Source organism: Cryptomeria japonica, chromosome 1 (assembly GCF_030272615.1).
Source record: "Cryptomeria japonica chromosome 1, Sugi_1.0, whole genome shotgun sequence".
NCBI lineage: Eukaryota > Viridiplantae > Streptophyta > Pinopsida > Cupressales > Cupressaceae > Cryptomeria > Cryptomeria japonica.
In genome coordinates, this window is record NC_081405.1 from 3209311 (window position 1) to 3229380 (window position 20070).

The 20070-nt window shown below is 32.9% G+C and overlaps 1 protein-coding gene across 1 annotated transcript; it reads left to right on the plus strand.

The window, feature by feature from the left end:
• The first annotated feature begins 11721 nt into the window (after positions 1 to 11721).
• On the plus strand, positions 11722 to 13553 carry LOC131036639 (probable polyamine transporter At3g13620). Its single transcript, XM_057968567.2, has one exon. It carries the CDS (start codon positions 11967 to 11969, stop codon positions 13416 to 13418), a length of 1452 nt encoding a protein of 483 aa, XP_057824550.1. The 5' UTR covers positions 11722 to 11966; the 3' UTR covers positions 13419 to 13553.
• Positions 13554 to 20070: the final 6517 nt, after the last annotated feature.

The following is a 20070-nucleotide window of genomic DNA, read 5'->3' on the forward strand; positions in this document are numbered from 1 at the left end:
TTCATGAAACCAGACGCTTTGATCATCGTTGTCTTATACAGGATGAATCCTTCTTGAAACCATACTGAATCTAATCAATCAACATTTTTCAATCTTATCAATCTAAGTAATCAAGCTAATCGAAGAACTCGCATTTTCATCAAACCATAGTTGCAGAAATCAAAACAAATCTATCGGGATATCAATCTCGCAAAACTCCAAAGATCAATTATCTCAATTGATCTCCCGAGGGGGCATCATCATACCAGAATTTAGCAATCAAGAGCAGGGGCATCCTATCAAATCAATACCATCATCAAAATAAGATTATTCTTTGAATCAACGCGTCATCACGCCTCGCTTCAAAGAGGGGAAAAATGTATACACCTAAAAATGGTCTGAAGATAATTAATTAAATAAGCAATTGTTTAATTAATCTCTCCTTCCCAATTTAATTGAATTCACTAAGCAATTTGATTAAATTTCCCCTTTCATCTACTTATTAATAAATCTAAGGATTTATTAAATAGGTTCATTTCATCCCCTTTAATTAATTAATTCAAATTAATTAATTTCTCCCACCAAAATCATTTCTTCTAAATCCCCTAAGTAATTAAAACAAATCAAATCATGAGTTGTTGAGATTAATTAGCCATTTTCCTATTATTTGAATTTCTAAATTCAAATTCTCCTAACTTCTACCACTCCTAAACCTAACCATTCCTAAACCTAACCCATTCTACCTACCCCCATGTCCCCTTTCATCTAACACCTTCTAGAACCTTGTGACACTTGTCACTAAGTGTTCCCTTTCATCTAACCTCTTCTAGAAGCCTCTTGACACTTGTCACCATTGAGATGACAGGTGTTCCCTTTAATCCAACCCCCTTTGCCAACCTCCTCCAATTTAACCATTGATATCTTCAGATCAATCTCAACTGTTGATTCATGCCAACTCACCCCTAGCCTTGGAAAATCCTATAAATAGAGCTCATTTTGAGCAATATGGATCCCATCTCATTTGTAGCTTAAGCATTGTTATTATAGGCATCTAGCTTATAGTTTATCATTTCTTAGCAATGCTATCATGCTCAATTTTAGCTTAATCATGCTAGATCAATCATTCATATAGCTTAATCATGCTATTCTTGCTAGATCATGCATTTTCACCATTCAAATCCTCCATCTAAGTGTAGTCAAGTAACTCAAATTTGCATGCTAAGATCTGAGAGCATTTTTCATACTCGCATTTACTAGGAGGCAATAAGTCGATTAGCTATGGTTTTACATTTCATTGATTTAAATCTTCTAACCATGCTTGTAATGATTTATTGAGTGCATTGTGTTTGCAGGTACATGTACACTTCACAGAGCATAATAGGAGCAATGAAGCACTAAAAGGAGAAGCATGTACAAATGAGAAGGTGAAACCAAAAAAGGTGATAGATACATCATTGCAAGTTCAAGATAAGGAAGAAGAATAAAATTCAGAAGTTTAAGGTAAAAAAATTTCAATTGAAAAAGATTTTTCAATAATTTGTAATAAATTTTCGCATCGAGAAAAGTTTCCTTTTGATGAATTCAATGAAAGATTGTCATTGTATGTGGAATATGAAGCCTCAAAAAATGAGGGAGTTGTTCCAATGGATTCTCATGGTAATAAAGGAACACCTATTGAAGTTGAAGTTGGTGAAAAGAACATTTCCATTGTGCAAGAATGGAATAAAGGTGCCATGTGAGGTGATGGAAGGGATTCACTTGTTAAAAGTGAAGAGAACCGGTCAAAGGAAGATGCACCAATACATACACTATCTTCTAAACTTCCAAATGATGAGCCATTGTTTGATTTGCAGCATAGCTTGATGGATGGGCATGCATTTGAGAAGAATATTTTAGCTTTAATTCAAGGGTTTTGATTCACAAAAATGGAGTTGTTGAGGACATCTCAATCAATTCTCTTCTAGAAAATGAGGACGAGAATTTTATTTGTAGCCCAAGCTGAAATTATGTTAGATTTATTTCCTTCTTTGTCACTACAAAATTATTGTCATCATGGAAAGCATGTTAAAAGTCATGATAGAATAATGGATACAACTTGTAGCAAAGGAAATGTAGACCTTTTGTTTCAAGTTCAAGAATATTTAAATTGCATATTGGATCTTGGTGTTTTAACCAAATACTTGGTGTTTTAACCAAATACTCATAGAAAGAAGATATTTGAAAGCACATGAAGGTTAAAATTCTTCATAAACTCACCATTTCATGCAAATGGATAAGTGGAAAAATGAGTGCACCATTGAACCAAAATAAGGTATGTTTTGAATACTTTGATATGAGAACTAACAAGGTTATGGAGGATCAATTTTTGCAGTTCTTAGAGAAACACATCACCAATAAGTACCAAGTCATGATGAAAGTAAGCATGTAAGGACCTCCATTTAGTTAAAATATTAAATTGCATAATTACACTTAATCTCACACATAATTAAGAACACATTAACACAACTTGCTCAAATATATATTAAAATAGAGACAATTATATTTTGATGTATTGTCAAAGTATATGAGCCAAGAGATAGGAAAACATAATGAAATTATTTCATTTATAAGGTTGATTACAATAATACATAATGTACATAGATAATGATAATACTAATAGGATATTCCAACATCTATCTCCCTCGAGCACACCATGGGCTAGAACGTTGCCAAAGCACTTTTCCACCCAACCACAAAGCAATATGCTTCCCCAAAGTTCTTCATGACGTGACGAACCACCAACCCTACATGAGGTTGTCTAGCAACTTGAAACTGGCTGGGTGATGGAATCTAATGCAACATGTAGTGTATCTACATTATAAGATACTAATGTACCAAAACTATGATATGTAAGAGGGTGTAAAACATAGTGATTCAATTAGTAAGCATATGCTAAGAGATTAATCATATTTGATTTCCATTACACACATTTTCATTTGTCCCAATTGCTCACAACATGACAAAGGAACTCCTAGATCAGTACCATTTCATTAAAATATACATATGAACATATAATATCCATGTTTAAATTTATATTCACCTTCTATAATATCAATGAATGATTTTCTAAAAAACCATATACTTCTAATGATTAATCCTTTAACCAACACATGTATTAATTCAATTGAGAAGTTTTTCTTCCTACATGATGTTTAATAGTGAAACTATGCATGTTAATTAGCAATTAAAAACTCTCCAATTATGCATCTTTAACAAGATCCTCGTGATTCAATGGAAGTATTTATGGATCGAAAGCTTCAACAAAATTTTAACCTTAGTGCTTAAACACATTCAATGGAGCCAATGTCATCCCTCTCTCTTTGCCATTGGTTTTTTTATCTTCCCAGAAGGTGAATCAACTAAATGTGTCCTAAAGTGGGTTTTAAAGAAAAAATATTAGTTGTGGCCATATGTATCATATTAGGTTCAATTGGTTCAACCTAGAGGTTAAATTATGGATTTGTGAAGGAAATTTTAATAAAATAAGGCCCTAGCTCACTGTATCCTCTAGATCACTTCCAACCTAACTCTAGCCACACTCGTGCTATTATTTTTCATCGAATAATGTATTAATTTATTCTCAACTCCTCATGGTCAATAATAGAAAACTACTTGATAAGATAAAAATATCCAAATATATATGATAATGACCAAGATCATTAATCATAGCATTATGGTTTTCCCTTGAAATGATAAATTAACGTATGTACCCTACCTTAAAGTCTAAATGAGTTGTTCATCATTAACTGTCATGAGGTACTAGAAGAACAACTTTGACATAAGTACTCCTATATTTATCTATCCTTGTTCTTAATATCCACACTACAAGTAGGGTGTCAAATGAAGGTATTATAGACTTGCCTATATCATCTATTTCATGTCAATAATTATGTAGATGATGTTGAAGCTAATTTATTAGATTGGTGTTAATCCTTTTTCTATAATTTTTCAGATAGAATAAAGCATCTATAATAACTTATTGAATTGCATTCAAATTGAAACTATATACTTAAGGTACATGAATTACACATCATTTTACTAACTTTGATTAACCCTTTTCCCTTGATTTTAAGTTTATCCTATCATGACCATAATAAAAAATAAAAAATAATTTAAATTATAAATATAACATTCCACACTAAACTATGTCATTAAAACACTCAAATTCCATTTTTTGAATAAAATTCACTTTTTGAATAAAAATCAATCCAAGAGGCCATCCTCCATTGATGGACCTCAAAAAGCTTATAAATCCAAAATACTCAAAACCAAAATCTGAGAGAACCCACTGGTCTCCATGCACCCAACAACACAAAAATGCATTCAAAATTCTCTTCACATAATCCAATGGAAGTTTAGCAATATTTCCCCATATAAACCCATGCTTTTCCAAATATGAAACATACAAATAATGTACTCATTCAAATGAAAATATTTAAAGAGGGAGACTGCTTAAAACCACACTACAATCAATTTGGAAAAAAAAAAAATTCAAAAGATGAAGAAATGAAGAAGATATGAGAACCCCTACCTCATTTTTCTCCAAAATGAAAATGCAAAGAACTCCCAACATACCAAATGAATTTGTACAATTCTTGGACAACATTGAAGACCTCCCAATTCCTACTCCAATCCAATAAACCCCATTCTAATCCATCCACAAACCAATTCATTCTTAAAAATATAAAAATCAAGCAAGAATAGGGCTTTTCTCTCCAAAATTTGGCTAAGTTCTTTTTGTTTGTAAAAAAATAATGTTGCAAAAATAATAAAATGTTCTCCCCCCCCATGATTTGGAAAACTCCCCCTTTTAAATTAAAAAGCCTACCTTCATGCATTTCATGATTATTTCCTTCATGTATTTCCTTATCTTTCTCTCCCTTCCTTATCTAAAAATTCAATTCAATAAGTCATTATAGATGTTTTATTCTATCTAAAAATTTATAGAAAAAGGATTAACATCAATCTAATAAATTAGTTTCAACATCATCTACACAATTATTGACATGAAATAGATGATATAGGCAACTCTATAATATCTTCATTTGACACCCTACTTATAGTGTGGATATTAAGAACAAGGATAGATAAATATAGGAGTACTTATGCCAAAGTTGTTCTTCTAGTGCCTCATGACAATTAATGATGAACAACTCATTTAGACTTTAAGGTAGGGAACATACATTAATGTATCATTTCAAGAGAAAACTATTATATATATATAATTTTAAATTTCTTTGAATATAAAATAAATATACATTTTTTTAATAGGAAATATTTATTTTGAAATAATTTAAAAGAAATCATTTTATTTTTTAAAATATATATATTAAAATAAAAAGAAGAAGTATATATATATAATAATCATTAATATCCAAGGAACAAAATGATTTCATTTTTCATAAATAAACACCTACATGTAAGATAGTAGTGCAAATGCAAGTAATAATTTTGTTTTCCTAATGATGATAAAATATTAACATATGAACATGAATTCTTAATTTATAATATTTTTTATATGACACTAATATCCCAATATACTAAGTCATTATTTGTAAAGGAATTCATTCTTAATCATTCTAATTCAACTTAAAATAAATGCTTAAAATAGTGAGTGAAATTTAGGGTTATGACAAAGCATAGTTAGAAGAACCTCTTAAGAGCATGATCCAAGGTAGCCATGGGCATGGTTATGAGAAATGGTAACTCTTTCACTTTCATGTACTTCATGGTTTTAGGTATTAAAATTTTAATTAAAATGATAAGACACGAAAGTTCTCATTTTAAGTTGGACAGTGAATCAAATTTGATCATAGTCATGATTCATAAAGTGTTGAAGGATGGAGAAAAGAGGGGTGATTTCTATGTTGATTGGTGTTGAGAAATTGACATGGTTTTGGATGTAGGATGGTTGCATTTTATTGGTGAGTTATTGTATATTCAAAATCAGAAATATGTGGTTCTTAGAGGTGTCTCTAATGGAATTCTAGAAGCTATTTCAGATGAGAAAACTTCTTACAAGAGACACATTGTTTGGGCAAAAAATTTCTTGGTGACACATAGAAAACAAACTATTTCATATTTTGATGGAAGATTGCAACATATAGATGAAACTCATAGAGCAACAAAAATGTAAACTTATGGAAAATGCTTTTCACCATAGATGGCTTATATGTTCATATGAAAAGGTGCAAAATAATGTGGACTGTTGCAAGGTGTGTGCCCTTGGTCTCCTTGTGTTGTGTAGTGCAACGCTTGGGTTTGTGATATGGCTTACTCGCCTCATGTGGATTATATAAGTCTAGTGGTTGTATCGGGCATTAACAGGTCGATCTTTTGGTGCAACGACAATCATACTTCTAATAAGTGGTATCAAAGCCTGGGTCAGAAGTTGAAATCCCCTTGCTTGCGCTGGGGGGGATTGTTGCAAGGTGTGCGCCCTTGGTCTCTTTGTGTTGTGCAGCGCAACGCTTAGGTTTGTGGCATGGCTTAACTGCCTCCTATGGATTCTATAAGTCTAGTGGTTGTTTATTGGGCATTAACAAGTTGATCTTTTGGTGCAATGACAATCGTACTCCTAACATGGACAAGTGCAATAAGCTTCTTGTTGGAAATTTTCTAGGTAGACCACATGAAAAAATTAATAAAGTGATTGAAAATGAGTTTTCCATAAGGAATGTGGTGATACATGGAGGATTCATCATTCCTAATTCTGTGAAGACTCAAATTTTGGATGACTCATGGATTAAGGTCAAGGTATGCAATATTTTGGAACTAGTTAAGGTATATTTTCATGATGGATTTTTCTTTGTGTATATTCCTACTTTTGAAAAAGATTTAAAAAATGGGAAATTGAAGTATGCACATGGTTGTATAGACAAATTTTATACAGGAGTGTTGTGTGCTATATGTTATTATAGTTTTGACGATCCTAATCCATTCCAGGCATTGAAAGATGTATCTTTTTAGTTTGAAAACTTTTTACCAATATTTGACTACACAAGGAGAAAAATACATTACGTTTTTCAGTTGTTTGGTCTAGTTTGTAAGCAATTTTTTCTAAATTTGTTTCAAAAGTTTGTGGAAATTTTTTTATGTTGTAATAGACTCCTTTGTTAATATTTCCTATCAAATATCAATTATAACAAAAAAATTCTTGCTTGGAAGTATTTACAACATAAATTACTGTCGATATTGTTGTTCCCTTACTACCTAGTCACCATGGAGATTCATATGTACACTTAAGAATGTCTTGGAATGGTTTTGTGAATAAAGAATGGATTTATTTTCATATGAGAGCTTATACTAATCATTTACTTACCACTATCTCTTTGGAAAGTATATTGGGTGATTAGTTTATGCTTCTGAAAGAACTTGGAAGGTGCATAGTCTCCTACCAAAATGAATCGTTGCTCACAAATTCAAATTTTGGGAAAGCGTGGTCTAAATGCTCTTGTTACATGATGCTATTTTCTACCCCTCTACAAAAAAAATTATTTTTATATATCAATCCATGAAGATAAGGACACCATCTTCCAAGTTGAGGTAATTGATGAATATTTTTGCAATACATGTATTTCAACAGTATAGAGATGGATAGAAGATTAATTTTCAAATGATGTATTGTATATTATGGAGGTTTCCATCATAGTCCATCATGTTTTTAAAATGAAACTTTTTCCATTATCAAAATATTGAGGAGTATCTGGAACAATGTTCTCAAAGACAGTGCATCACTAGCTAGAGACCCAAGACAATTTGCAAGGTCAATATCCAAAGTTAAAAGGATTATGTGTTGCTATTGTATTGTGTTTATTTATTTCCCTTGAATGTTCTATTTCTGCTATATATCATATCTTGAAGTTGTCCTTTTAGATGAGGTAAGTTTTGAAACATTCAATGTTGTTTCCTATAGGGAGTATCCACACAACTCTAAGATGAAAAGGTTTGTGGAAAAGATTGGAAAGAAGAAGCTTTTGATTGAATAAAATTAAAAGCATGCTACAAACTAATGGGTAATATGTAATAGGTGGTCACAAACAAAATGTTATTGTCAAAGTAGTATGTATAACACACACTTTGCAGAGAACTTTCAGGATGGTGAGAAGGAAGATATAACATCTCATAGGTACAAGGTTAGACAAATAAATTATCATTGCAAATCATCTTGACATAAGGATCTTGTAGATATATGTTTATAATTGCTTGAGGACAAGCAATTTTGGGAGGGAGGACTTGTCATATCCCCTTTTGTTAAAAATTGGATTTTGATCAATATTAACCCATTATATTCTTTTGTGGGTTAACTGGACAAGCTTTGAGAGAATTAATTAGTTTAATATTTATGAATGTCCAAATATTTTTAATATCAAAAGGATATTTAAATATTAAATTAAATATTTGGAAACACTTAGTGGGGTGTTGGATTTTGTGCCATAATAGGGAGTTTGAAATATTTCTAATTGATGACTTTCTCACCGGGAGTGGAGTGGAAAATTGAAATATTTCTAATTAATTATTTCCCACCAAGAACAATTTTGGCAGGTAAGAGTGGGTTGGAAAATTGAAATATTTTTAATCAATAATTTTCCCACCAAGAGAAAATTTAGCAAGCAAGAGAGGAGTGGAAATTTATTTAATGATTTTCCCACCAAATTGGCCAAGGACAAGATAAATACAAAGCATATTTTGGGGAATGGATCTTTATGCCATTTCTACTTTTTAATTTATTGTTGTATGAACTTCATGTTCAACAAAATTCTTCAGTGGATAGAAACCCATTAGATATTGGAGGCTTGTGGATAGAAACCCATAAGTTTCAAGAGGATAGTGGATGAAACCCCATTGTTCACATAGAGCAACTTCATCTAGAGGTTATATTGGAGCTTCAAGATTCCAACAATTTTACATTGTTTGTGTTCGGGGCTTTATTGATGTTGTTGCGGTGATTCCAAATATATTTTTAGGGGGTTTTTGTTGTTAATAATCATGTATTAGATCATATGTATGTATTTTCCATTTAGAAATCAGACAATATCAATATGTGGTGTTTATATGCCATTTATGGTATTCAATTGTAATAGTTTTTATGGATTTCACTTATAAATTGGAGTTTGAAGATATTTACTTTACAACTATTGTAAATTAGATTTCAGACTTGATAATATTCTTTTGGACATCATAAAATATATTTAAGTGGTGTTCTATGAAGTTCCATTCAATTTAATGTCCTTTTATGTGAGACTAGTTCACTAGTTTTGATGTTTTTAGTAAAATTTGGTATAATATTTGTGAATCTATTTTTCTAGATTTGAAAGTAATATTAAATTTTGGGTTGAGAACATTACATACCTTGAGCATACTTACATTTTGTCAAAATCATTCTAGCAATACATTATCACAATTTAAGCTTTACATCATCACAACCACATCCATTGTTCCTTGAGATATTGTACAAGTGCAACACAAATCTCAGAGCAACCATATCAAATGCAAGATCATGGAGGATAGGAGAACAATGGAGAAAAGCCTACTTTGTATGCGAATGGTATAATCTTTGTTATTTCATTGTTATTTACATGCACAATAGATCTATATTGATGTTGTGTTGAATTAGTTTGTAGATCTACAATTAGTGGTTGGCTTAGTTAGGTTTTACAAATAGGTTCACAATTCGACATAAACAATATCAAATGGAATTTTATTCTAGTCATGCTTCAAGCTCTAAGGTTCGGACCTCACTTCATTCAATATTTTAAGATGAATTTTAATGATGCTTCTATTTGAATTACCATCAATGGGGAACAATCTCATGCATTTGGTCTATTCAGAAGCTTTCCACTATGTGATTAACACAAAAATATCAATTTCATAGCTAAGTCTAGAGATCCAAAGATATCTACAATTGGAGGCCTATCACCTTGCTCAATATGTTATACAAGAGCATCACCAAAGCTTTGGCATTGAAGGTGCATCATCTACTTTTGCAAATTATGTGATAAGATTAAACTGGATTTATAAAAGTTGGGTACATCCTTGATATTTTATCATTGTATTTTTAGAAGGTATTGGATGGCCTATCGCTGGAGCTTCTAGTTGGTTTGATTCCAACAAATTTCCTTGGTTGAATCTTGCTTGCTAGCCTATGCTAATGAAAAAGATGAAAAGGGTTGGGATCCTATTATGGATACCCCATACACCATTGATGTGTCGGATAAACCAAGTCATTACGATCCTCCTCCTCCCCACTTTGGTAATGATGTTGTCCTTTAGTGGCTTTTTTTTTTTATGTTTTATGATCGAGGCATCGCTCTATTGGAATTTAAGGGCATGGTTTCAAATCCACCTACTTTTTTTGTGAATGTGTAATATTATTTTTTATAAATAATAAATCAAATACTTATTTATAAAAAAGTTTAAGTTCCAAATTTTACGGGTGCTAGTAGTCTCATACATTTTATTGTTTTCCATGTTCAATTCAATAGACTCAAATACACATAAAATGACAAAAAATAAAATTAATTGGCAAAAATCTAAAAGCTCCAAATAATCAACAAGTTGCAAAAATCAACAATAGTAGATTTCTACAATCCATTTGATTAATGGTGTATGTTTCTGGATTCGATTGTGTGAGAATTTTTGCATCACGTTAAAGTTGCAAAAAATTTCCTAGTCACTCAAAATATACCCACTTAACATTATAAACTGAAATATAGAAACTCTTATTTAACCAAAAAAAAGAAGATTCTAATTAATCTTGAACTTCATAACAATATTATTAGATTTCGACAATCCATGCTAATATTGCTTCTGGATTTGATTGTGTGACTTTTTTTAGCACCAATGTTTCAGATCACTCTATAATCCATCATCAAGATGTTTAGAGTGTGATCCAAAACATTGATGCTAAAAAAAGTCACACAATCAAATCCAAAAGCAACAAAGATATTTCATAAAAATAGTTCATATAACCAGTCCATAAGGGCATTCCCCATGCTCCTGCTTAGTTAGCACCTGCTGCTCAACTTTTCAAGGAGCAATTTGTAGAGCAAGTGACCCCATGGAAAGTAAAATCACTCCTTATTTTTATGCAATCCTCTTAAATTATATTTATAAATGAATTTATTAGTAATACTTTTGCAAATAATATTTGTAGGCAAAATTGTAGGCAAATAAAAAGGAGAGGAAAAAAATATGGTAAACCCACATGTCATTATTTTTAATAAGGAGTTGCTCCTTATTTCTAGCCCCCCTTTTTTTTCAAAGCTTATTTTCATTTTTTAAGTAGGAAATGTTGATAAGCAGCCACATGAAGACATGGGATAAGACTCTTACTTTATACTAGCTTTGTGGCTTTATAAAAGTTTTTTACTCATAATACTATTTTTATCTATTTATTGGTATTGTAATTGTTTTTCAACAATTATACTATTATAATATTATTATTGCATTTTATATGGAATCCGCTTTGATTCAGAATATATTGCTAGGCAATGATAGGTAGTTAAATGTGCATCATTGAATAAGACATTAAAGGGAGCAAACACGTCTCTTGTCTTTTGTGGGACCATGTGCACATTTACCCTTCCTCTAAATGAATTCTAGTTGAAGACCGCTCCAAAATCTCATTTAAAATTTTTTAAACAAATCTGTGTATCCAATCCTTTGATTAGATGCTTCAAATTGCAGTCTTAGCGGCACATTAAAACTGTGCCAACTTGCAACTGTTCCCAACTCTTTTCCTTCATCCAAGTGGATATTTTTTATTCTCTAATGCGTTCATTGCATTGACACGCTACCCACCCAATCAACAAGCCTCGATAGACATTTGCCTTCACAAGCAAAATATCTCTCAATTGTGGAGATTGCATCCCTGTGGCCTGTGTCTCCAAAACTTGAAGATCCAGATCCAAAACGGGCAAAACACCGAGTCACAGAAAAGCCCTTGAATGGGCCAATCGTCGCAAACCCTTGGAGGAGGCGACGAAGAAGATCTAAACACTACAACCAACGGCCCGCAGGCCGAAGCAACGGAGTCGAAATCGAAGAAGCTGAAGCTCGTCCCTTTGATATTCCTCATCTACTTTGAAGTCTCCGGCGGCCCTTTCGGCGAGGAACCTGCAGTAAAGGCTGCCGGACCTCTGTTAGCCTTGCTAGGGTTCATAATCTTTCCGTTCATATGGAGCATACCAGAGGCACTGGTAACAGCAGAGCTAGCGACTGCATACCCGGGCAACGGAGGCTACGTGGTCTGGGCATGGGCGGCGTTCGGACCCTTTTGGGGATTCCTCATGGGCTGGTGGAAATGGATCAGCGGCGTCATCAATAACGCAGCCTACCCTGTTCTCTGCGTCGATTACCTCAAGATTCTCTTCGCGGCCTTTAATGGCGGTCCCGTCCGAAGCGTAGCGATCCTGCTCTACACAATTGCCCTGAGCTACTTGAATTTCACGGGCCTCAGTATCGTGGGCTGGACGGCCGTTACGCTAGGGTTAGTATCGCTTGCCCCATTTGTACTAATGTTTTTCTTCTCAATTCCGAAGCTGAAACCCTCACGGTGGGGGGTTTTGCCCCAGGGCGACATGGACTGGTCGCTCTACTTCAATACCCTGTTCTGGAACCTCAATTTCTGGGACAACGCCAGTACGCTCGCCGGGGAGGTCGACAATCCGCAGAGGACTTTCCCCCGGGCGCTGCTTTGCGCGGGGCTTTTGACCTGCGTGGGATATATTTTGCCGCTACTGGCGGGCACTGGGGCGCTGGAATTGAATCGAGATTTATGGACCGATGGGTACTTGGCCGAAGCTGCGGGGCTCATTGCTGGATCGTGGCTCAAGTACTGGATCGAATTGGGCGCCGTTTTGTCGACAGTGGGGCTGTTTGAAGCCCAACTGAGCAGCGCTTCGTTTCAGCTGTTGGGCATGGCGGAAATTGGGCTCCTGCCCTCTGCCATGGCCAAACGCTCGTCTTACAACACGCCCTTCCTGGGCATCCTCTTCTCGGCCGGCGGCACGCTGCTTTTATCGTACCTGAGCTTCACGACGATCATATCGGCCGCCAATTTTCTCTACAGCTGCGGTATGCTGCTGGAATTTGCGTCGTTCCTGTGGCTGAGGCGCAAGTTTCCGGCCCTGAAAAGGCCTTACAGGGTTCCCACAGGGATACCCGGATTGCTCTGCATGTGTGCGGTGCCCGTGGCATTCCTCATCTTTGTCATGACCCTGGCTGACTCGGCTGTCTACGTCCTCAGCATCTCTGTTACGGTGGCGGGCATTTTGGGGTACTTTTTGATGAAGACCTGTAAGAAGAGGAATTGGATTGATTTTGCTGATGGGATTGGTGAGAGTGAGAATCGAAACGATGCCCAGTCGGTGTACGAAGGTCTCCTGCATTCTCAGTAATGCCCAAAAGCTTTACAAGGTGCCCCCAAACTGAATCATACGCCGCCGCATTATTTGTTGTCTTAAAGTCTTTGATTGTATAGAAACTCTATGGATGTATGTATGCTTCATTATGCAATGGTTTAGTTCGTTTTAGTCGCTAATTTTCAATTACACGTTGTTTTTGGTAAGTTGCATTTTTCAATTGAGTTTGTGCTAAACGTGCACGCAAAACGTATTTAAGTTTTGGTATAGTAAACGGGTGGGGGAGGTTAAGAAATAATTAATCATTTAACTTCCGTTAATTCGTGAACACATGGAAAGCGAGAGTGACGACCTTCACTCCCTGACAAGAGGTGGGGCCTGCATTGAATATATGTCTCGGGCTCATTAATTTGTATTTGGTTGCGTTAAAGAAATAAGAGTTATTGTTTGAATATCTTTCCAAAATTCAATGCATTGTATCATCCCAATGCACACCTATAGATGACTGCACGTTCAGTATAGTAGATAACAATATTATAATATAAAAAATGATAATTTATATGTACTAGCAATTACATCTTGGTTTGCAATGGGTATGCTGAAGAGGTCTGGAAGATTAATTATGTTTTTATTTTCTGTTCGTTGCATACAATTGTGTAGTACATCTTGGTTTGCAATGGGTACGTTGAAGAGGTCTGGAAGATTAATTATGTTTTTATTTTCTGTTAGTTGCATACAATTGTGTAGTATGTGGGCTTAATTGGTAGGCCATTTAACAAATGGTGTTGTTTGTGCAAAAGAAATCTCAATATAGAAGCAATAATTTCAAATCAACTATACATCCACTTACAATGATCCAACCATGATTGAAAAAAACCTCTAAATCAAGAAGATATATTAGGTTCCATTACCTATAGAATCATGTTATGTTTGCAAGAGAGAGAGAGAGAGAGAGAGAGAGAGAGGCATAAATATAGATGGAAGGGCTAAATATATAGAAGGGAGAGCGAGGGAGATAATGAGAGTGAGGTAGAAAGATAAAGATGGAGATATGAAGTGATATATAGAGAGAGGTGGGTATAGAGAGAGAGAGAGAGAGAGAGAGAGAGAGAGAGAGAGAGATTAACAAGATAGAGATAGAGAGACAAAATAGATACATATATAGAGGTCTAGGAAGAAGGAGATGGAGAGACAAATAAGGAGAGAGATGGATGGATAGAAAGAGGGAGACAAGTCTAGAGATATTGGGGGAGAGAGGAAGATCAAGAGAAATAAGTAGAGAGACAGAGAGACAGAGAGGTGACATGAACAAGTAATAAGAGTAGCATAGAGAGGGAGAGAGATGGATGGAGGGGGAGATAGAAATAATGAGATGGAAGATAGATATAGAGGGGGCAAGAGAGAGATAAAGTAGGTAATAGAGACAATTAATGGAGAGATAGGGAAGGGGAAAGATGCATAGAGATATAGAGATAGGGAGGGAGAAATATGGAGTGCGTGTATGTGTGTGTGAGAGAAATAGATACAAAGATAGGGAGGAAGAAATTGGGAGTGTGTATGAGTGAGAGAGATATGGAGATAGACATTGAGACGAAGAGAGACATATATAAATAGATAGAGAGTGAGGGAGAGAAGTAGAGAGATAGAGAAAGAGAGGAAAAATGATGATAGGTCGCTAAGTATGATCCAAAACATCGAATGAAAAATACACATAATATTGCAAGTATTCATGGATTGTAGAAAGCTCATACAAACTCAATATTAACAAATGAAAAATTATTATAAAATTAAACATAAATATAGTTAAATTATTAAGTAAATTAAATTCAAAAAATTAAAACGATACTTCAAATAAAATATTAAAAGTAAGATTAAAGTATATTAAAAGTTGTTAAAGGTAAAATTTTATCTTTTATATTAAAAATTACAAGTAAAACCAAACTTAAAAAGTTAAAATAAAATAAAACCCATTAGAAAGGTAAAATATTTTTGAGATTTTGATTATGTAATTTTTTTATCATCTTTTGATATCATAAGCTATGGAAGTTCATGTTTTTAATGTAAAATATTACTAAAAATATCTTAATTTTTTTAACCCATAATTTAAAGAAATTTTTTAAAAGAGAATATTTAATAATAAAGATTTTATTTAATATGATAAGAATGATTTATTTATTTTTATTCAAATTAATATGACCTCACTTTTTGGTCATCTTTTCATATATCAAAAATATTAAATTAAATGATACATACGAAATTTGTATATTTATTGAATATTTTTTAATCATTAATCAAAAATTTAAATTATTTATTGATTAAAAAATATTTAATAATTTTCTTTTAACTATCTAAAATGTATTATTATATGGTAAAAAAATTACTTCATAAAAAATAAAAATATAAAAATTAAAGTTTATATATTTATTTTCTTTCAATTATCTAAAATACTTTGTATAAATTTAAAAATAATCTTTAAAACTAATTTTAATATATTATCATATCTAAAAACAATTATTTAAAAAAATATTATATAAAATAATAAACAAAATAAAAATAAATGTATTTTCATATTTAGATTACTTTAAATAGAAAGTTCATATTTTCACGTTTACTTAAATTTGTGAATGTAAACACAAAAAAAGGGAGTACATTAATAAACTTAATATCATATTGTAAATCACAAAAAAAGGTGGACATTAATAAACTTCATATCATATCTTATTTTTTACGTGGCAAATTGGAGCCTCACAGAAAGCAGGTGAGTACGAATGAGTAGAGAAACTAACTCCAACTCTACCATTATTTTTCATGTGGTTGATGGTAGTAAAGAAAAAATGGACGGTCAAGACAAATTCAATCGTCTTGCACATCTTTTAGAATATTTTGAACCATTGATCCTGAAAGATAGGTTTTGCTTTTCAAATAAAACACTCCTTCGACGTAAAAATAGAATACAATGAATTAAGTAGCAATCGAGTAAAACATGTATTTAAGTACTTATATGGTATAATGTCAGTAGAAGAATTCAATCGTCTTGCACATCTTTTAGAATGCAATGGACGGTCAAGACGAATTCAATCATCTTGCACATCTTTTCCGTTGATCTTGAAAGACAAATTTTGCTTTTCAAATAAAACACTCCTTCGACGTAAAAATAGAATACAATGAATTAAGTAGCAATTGAGTTTTAAAAGAATACATTGTAAATCTTATACTAAGGATTCAAAATATGTATTTAATTACTTATAGGGTATAATGTCATGTATTTAAGGCACAACACTTGTTGAAGGTTTTGCAAGCTAAGTGGGTTTAACCTTGGAGGGAACTTCGTGGTTAAGTGCGCTTGAGTTGGAGTAGTACTACGATGGGTGACCTCTCGAGAAGGCCCAATGCTTCACCCCTATGAGCATCACTTAGATGCAATGAGTGCTAAGTGGACCATTCATTCTCATGAGAGATGGGTTCTTGTGAACCACTACTCATGAAACATGGGTCAATGAGGTTGACTCAAAAACTACACAGTTGAACCCTAATAGCAATATCATAGTTTGAATTGATGTAGAAAATACCTCCTACTTATCAATTGATGAGCTAAAGGGGCTCTATAATGAATGGTTCATAAGGCACAACACTTGCTGAAGGTTTTGCAAATGGGGTTGCAAGCTAAGTGGGTTTAACCTTGGAGGGAACTCTGTGGTTAAGCGTGCTTGAGTTGGAGTAGTACAGGGATGGGTGACCTCCCGGGAAGGCCCGATGCTTCACCCCTGTGAGCATCACCTAGATGCAATGAGTGCTAAGTGGACCATTCATTCTCATGAGAGATGGGTTCTTGTGAACGACTACTCATGAAACATGGGTCAATGAGTTTGATTCAAAAAACTACACAGTTGAACCATGATAGCAATATCATAGAAGAATAATTACGAAATAAGATAAACATGATTTAAAGGGCATAACATAAATTTTTCATTCATGAAGACAAATAAATAGATAGTTATAGTCAATCAAATATAAAATTAATTTTAAACATAATAATATTCAAACATCTTCATCACAAGAAGATAAAGTTAAAGTCTATTTGAAATTCCATCCAATTAGTTATTTGCTTATACATTCTCCTAACTTGTCAACTACAACAATAAGATATAAAATTGGAGATATTTTGTTAGCATCCCAATTCATAGACTAAACACTTTTATCACAATTTTCCATTTTCCTTAGGAAGTATCTTATTGATGGATGGAACAAGCTGATCCTCCTAGTAGTTATTAGAAGCTCTCATTAAAGTTTTTGAAAATAAAATTGTTAGAAGTTACTAAAAACTTTCATTAAAGCTTTTGAAATAATTTTTTTTTGTGTAAATTGATCCTTTTCTATATAAGAGTTGCTTACATGTTTGTCATTACATGCTTAGATTACATTTATTTGAATACATTTGTTATTTCCGTGTCAAGATCTACAATATCATGTTATGATCTCGTCTTCCTTTTTCCATTCATATTATGTTCCTAAAATGTGTTATTACTATCACATATTGTAGACATTTAAATTTGATTAATTTGATTTAATCGAATTTGATCCCTTTGGTTGCATTTTTTTTTTTGGTTGATAACTTAGTGATTTTATTGATAATAATATTATTATTAACAAGTACATAGATGTATAGCCAAAATAATGTCCATCTGACCCTGAAAGAACAAAAACCAGAGCCAACTCCTATCAATTACCCTATCTACCCAGTCGCCTATGTACATTCCAATTTACTAATAAAAAAATTCCCATACATATCCCAAGGCCGTATACAATAAACTTACATTCTGGCCTCACAAAAAACCGGTGTATCGTGGGCAATGCATGCAACAAGACAAAAATTATACAAAAAAGAGAAGAGATGGAAGCCAGCCTGCTCTCTACAACCTTGCTTTGCAATAAAAAAATAGAGAGGCTGACCTTCGCAATTGAAAGCAAGCCAAAAAATAACCAAAAAGCCACCACCCGACCACCAACCAGTCACACTCTTCGTGGTCTCCTTCCCCAATGCCTCCTCCCTCTTCTCCCACAAACAACACCTCTTTCTTTATTCACCACCAACAAAGCACCACCACCAACCGCCTCCTGCCGTTGCAAATTCTTCAAGGAATCCCAGGCAATGAGTACCTCAGAATTTCACTCATCCTGGTTAAATCTAGTCAGCCACCTCATAAATGACACCAACTCATGCAGCTTCGTGTCACGAACCATATTTATCTAAAATTTATTTATTAGGAAAATAATGCGTATTTTTTCTTTATGAAATTTAAATGAATTGGAAATGGAATTTTTAGTGAAATAGATGATAATGAAATAAGAGTTAAATGCAATGAAATGATTTACATGCAATTGAATGATCAGTATTATTTTTATTATGAAATTGGGATCGACATTGCTAATGAGCAATTGAGTGCAAGTGAATGTAGGAACAACTAAACGCAAATGAAGGCGAGAACATGGTTCAGGTAGAGTTGTTTTAGCTCTTAGACTTTGTTAGAATGGATGGGAATCTAACACACCACTATTAGAACATATAAATGTATATATGATGGTATATGATTTGATCTTGTGATTGATTTAAAATTCGAATTTGCACGAGTGCTTGCAAATGATAGCTTTATTTTAAAGAAATATTTGTTGTTAAAGGAAGATTAAATATGAATATTGATTGTAATTTTTTTAAGTTCTTTTGTGCAGATATGTGTGATTTGGTGAAACTATATATATTATTTTGTTTACAAGTTATATATATATATATAGTCAAATGATTAAGTATATGAAAAATATGGACATAAAGATTATGTATATGTAAATATGTACATAATTTCAAAAAGTAAACCAATATAATGATATATATTATAATTATCTACGTATGTATATGTATATGATCGAGTCATTATTATTTGAACACACACACACACACACACACACACACACACACACACACACACACACACACACACACACACACACACACACATATATACATATACATATACATATACATATATATGTATATATGTGTATATACATATATGTACACACACACACACACACACACACACACACACACACATATATATGAGTTCAAATAATAATGACTCGATCATATGCATATATATACGTAGGTAATTATAATATATATATATCATTATATTGGTTTACTCATAAATTTGATTACTTTACTTTTTGAAATTATGTACATATTTACATATACATAATCTTTATGTTCATATTTTTCATATACTTAATCATTTGACTATATATATATATATATAAAGGTGGCGGACTTTTTGAATACTGTGTTGTTAGTAATACCTAATCATATACTAATATGATTATAGTTGGTTATGGCATACCTCTCACCATATTTGACTTGTTGACCTTAACCATATTATCAAAGTTCACATGACAACACACACACACACACACACACACACACACACACACACACACATGTGTGTGTGTGTGTGTGTGTGTGTGTGTGTGTGTGTGTGTGTGTGAGTTCGAATAATAATGACTCGATCATATACATATATATACATATGTAATTATAATATATATATCATTATATTGGTTTACTCATAAATTTGATTACTTTACTTTTTGAAATTATGTACATATTTACATATACATAATCTTTATGTTCATATTTTTC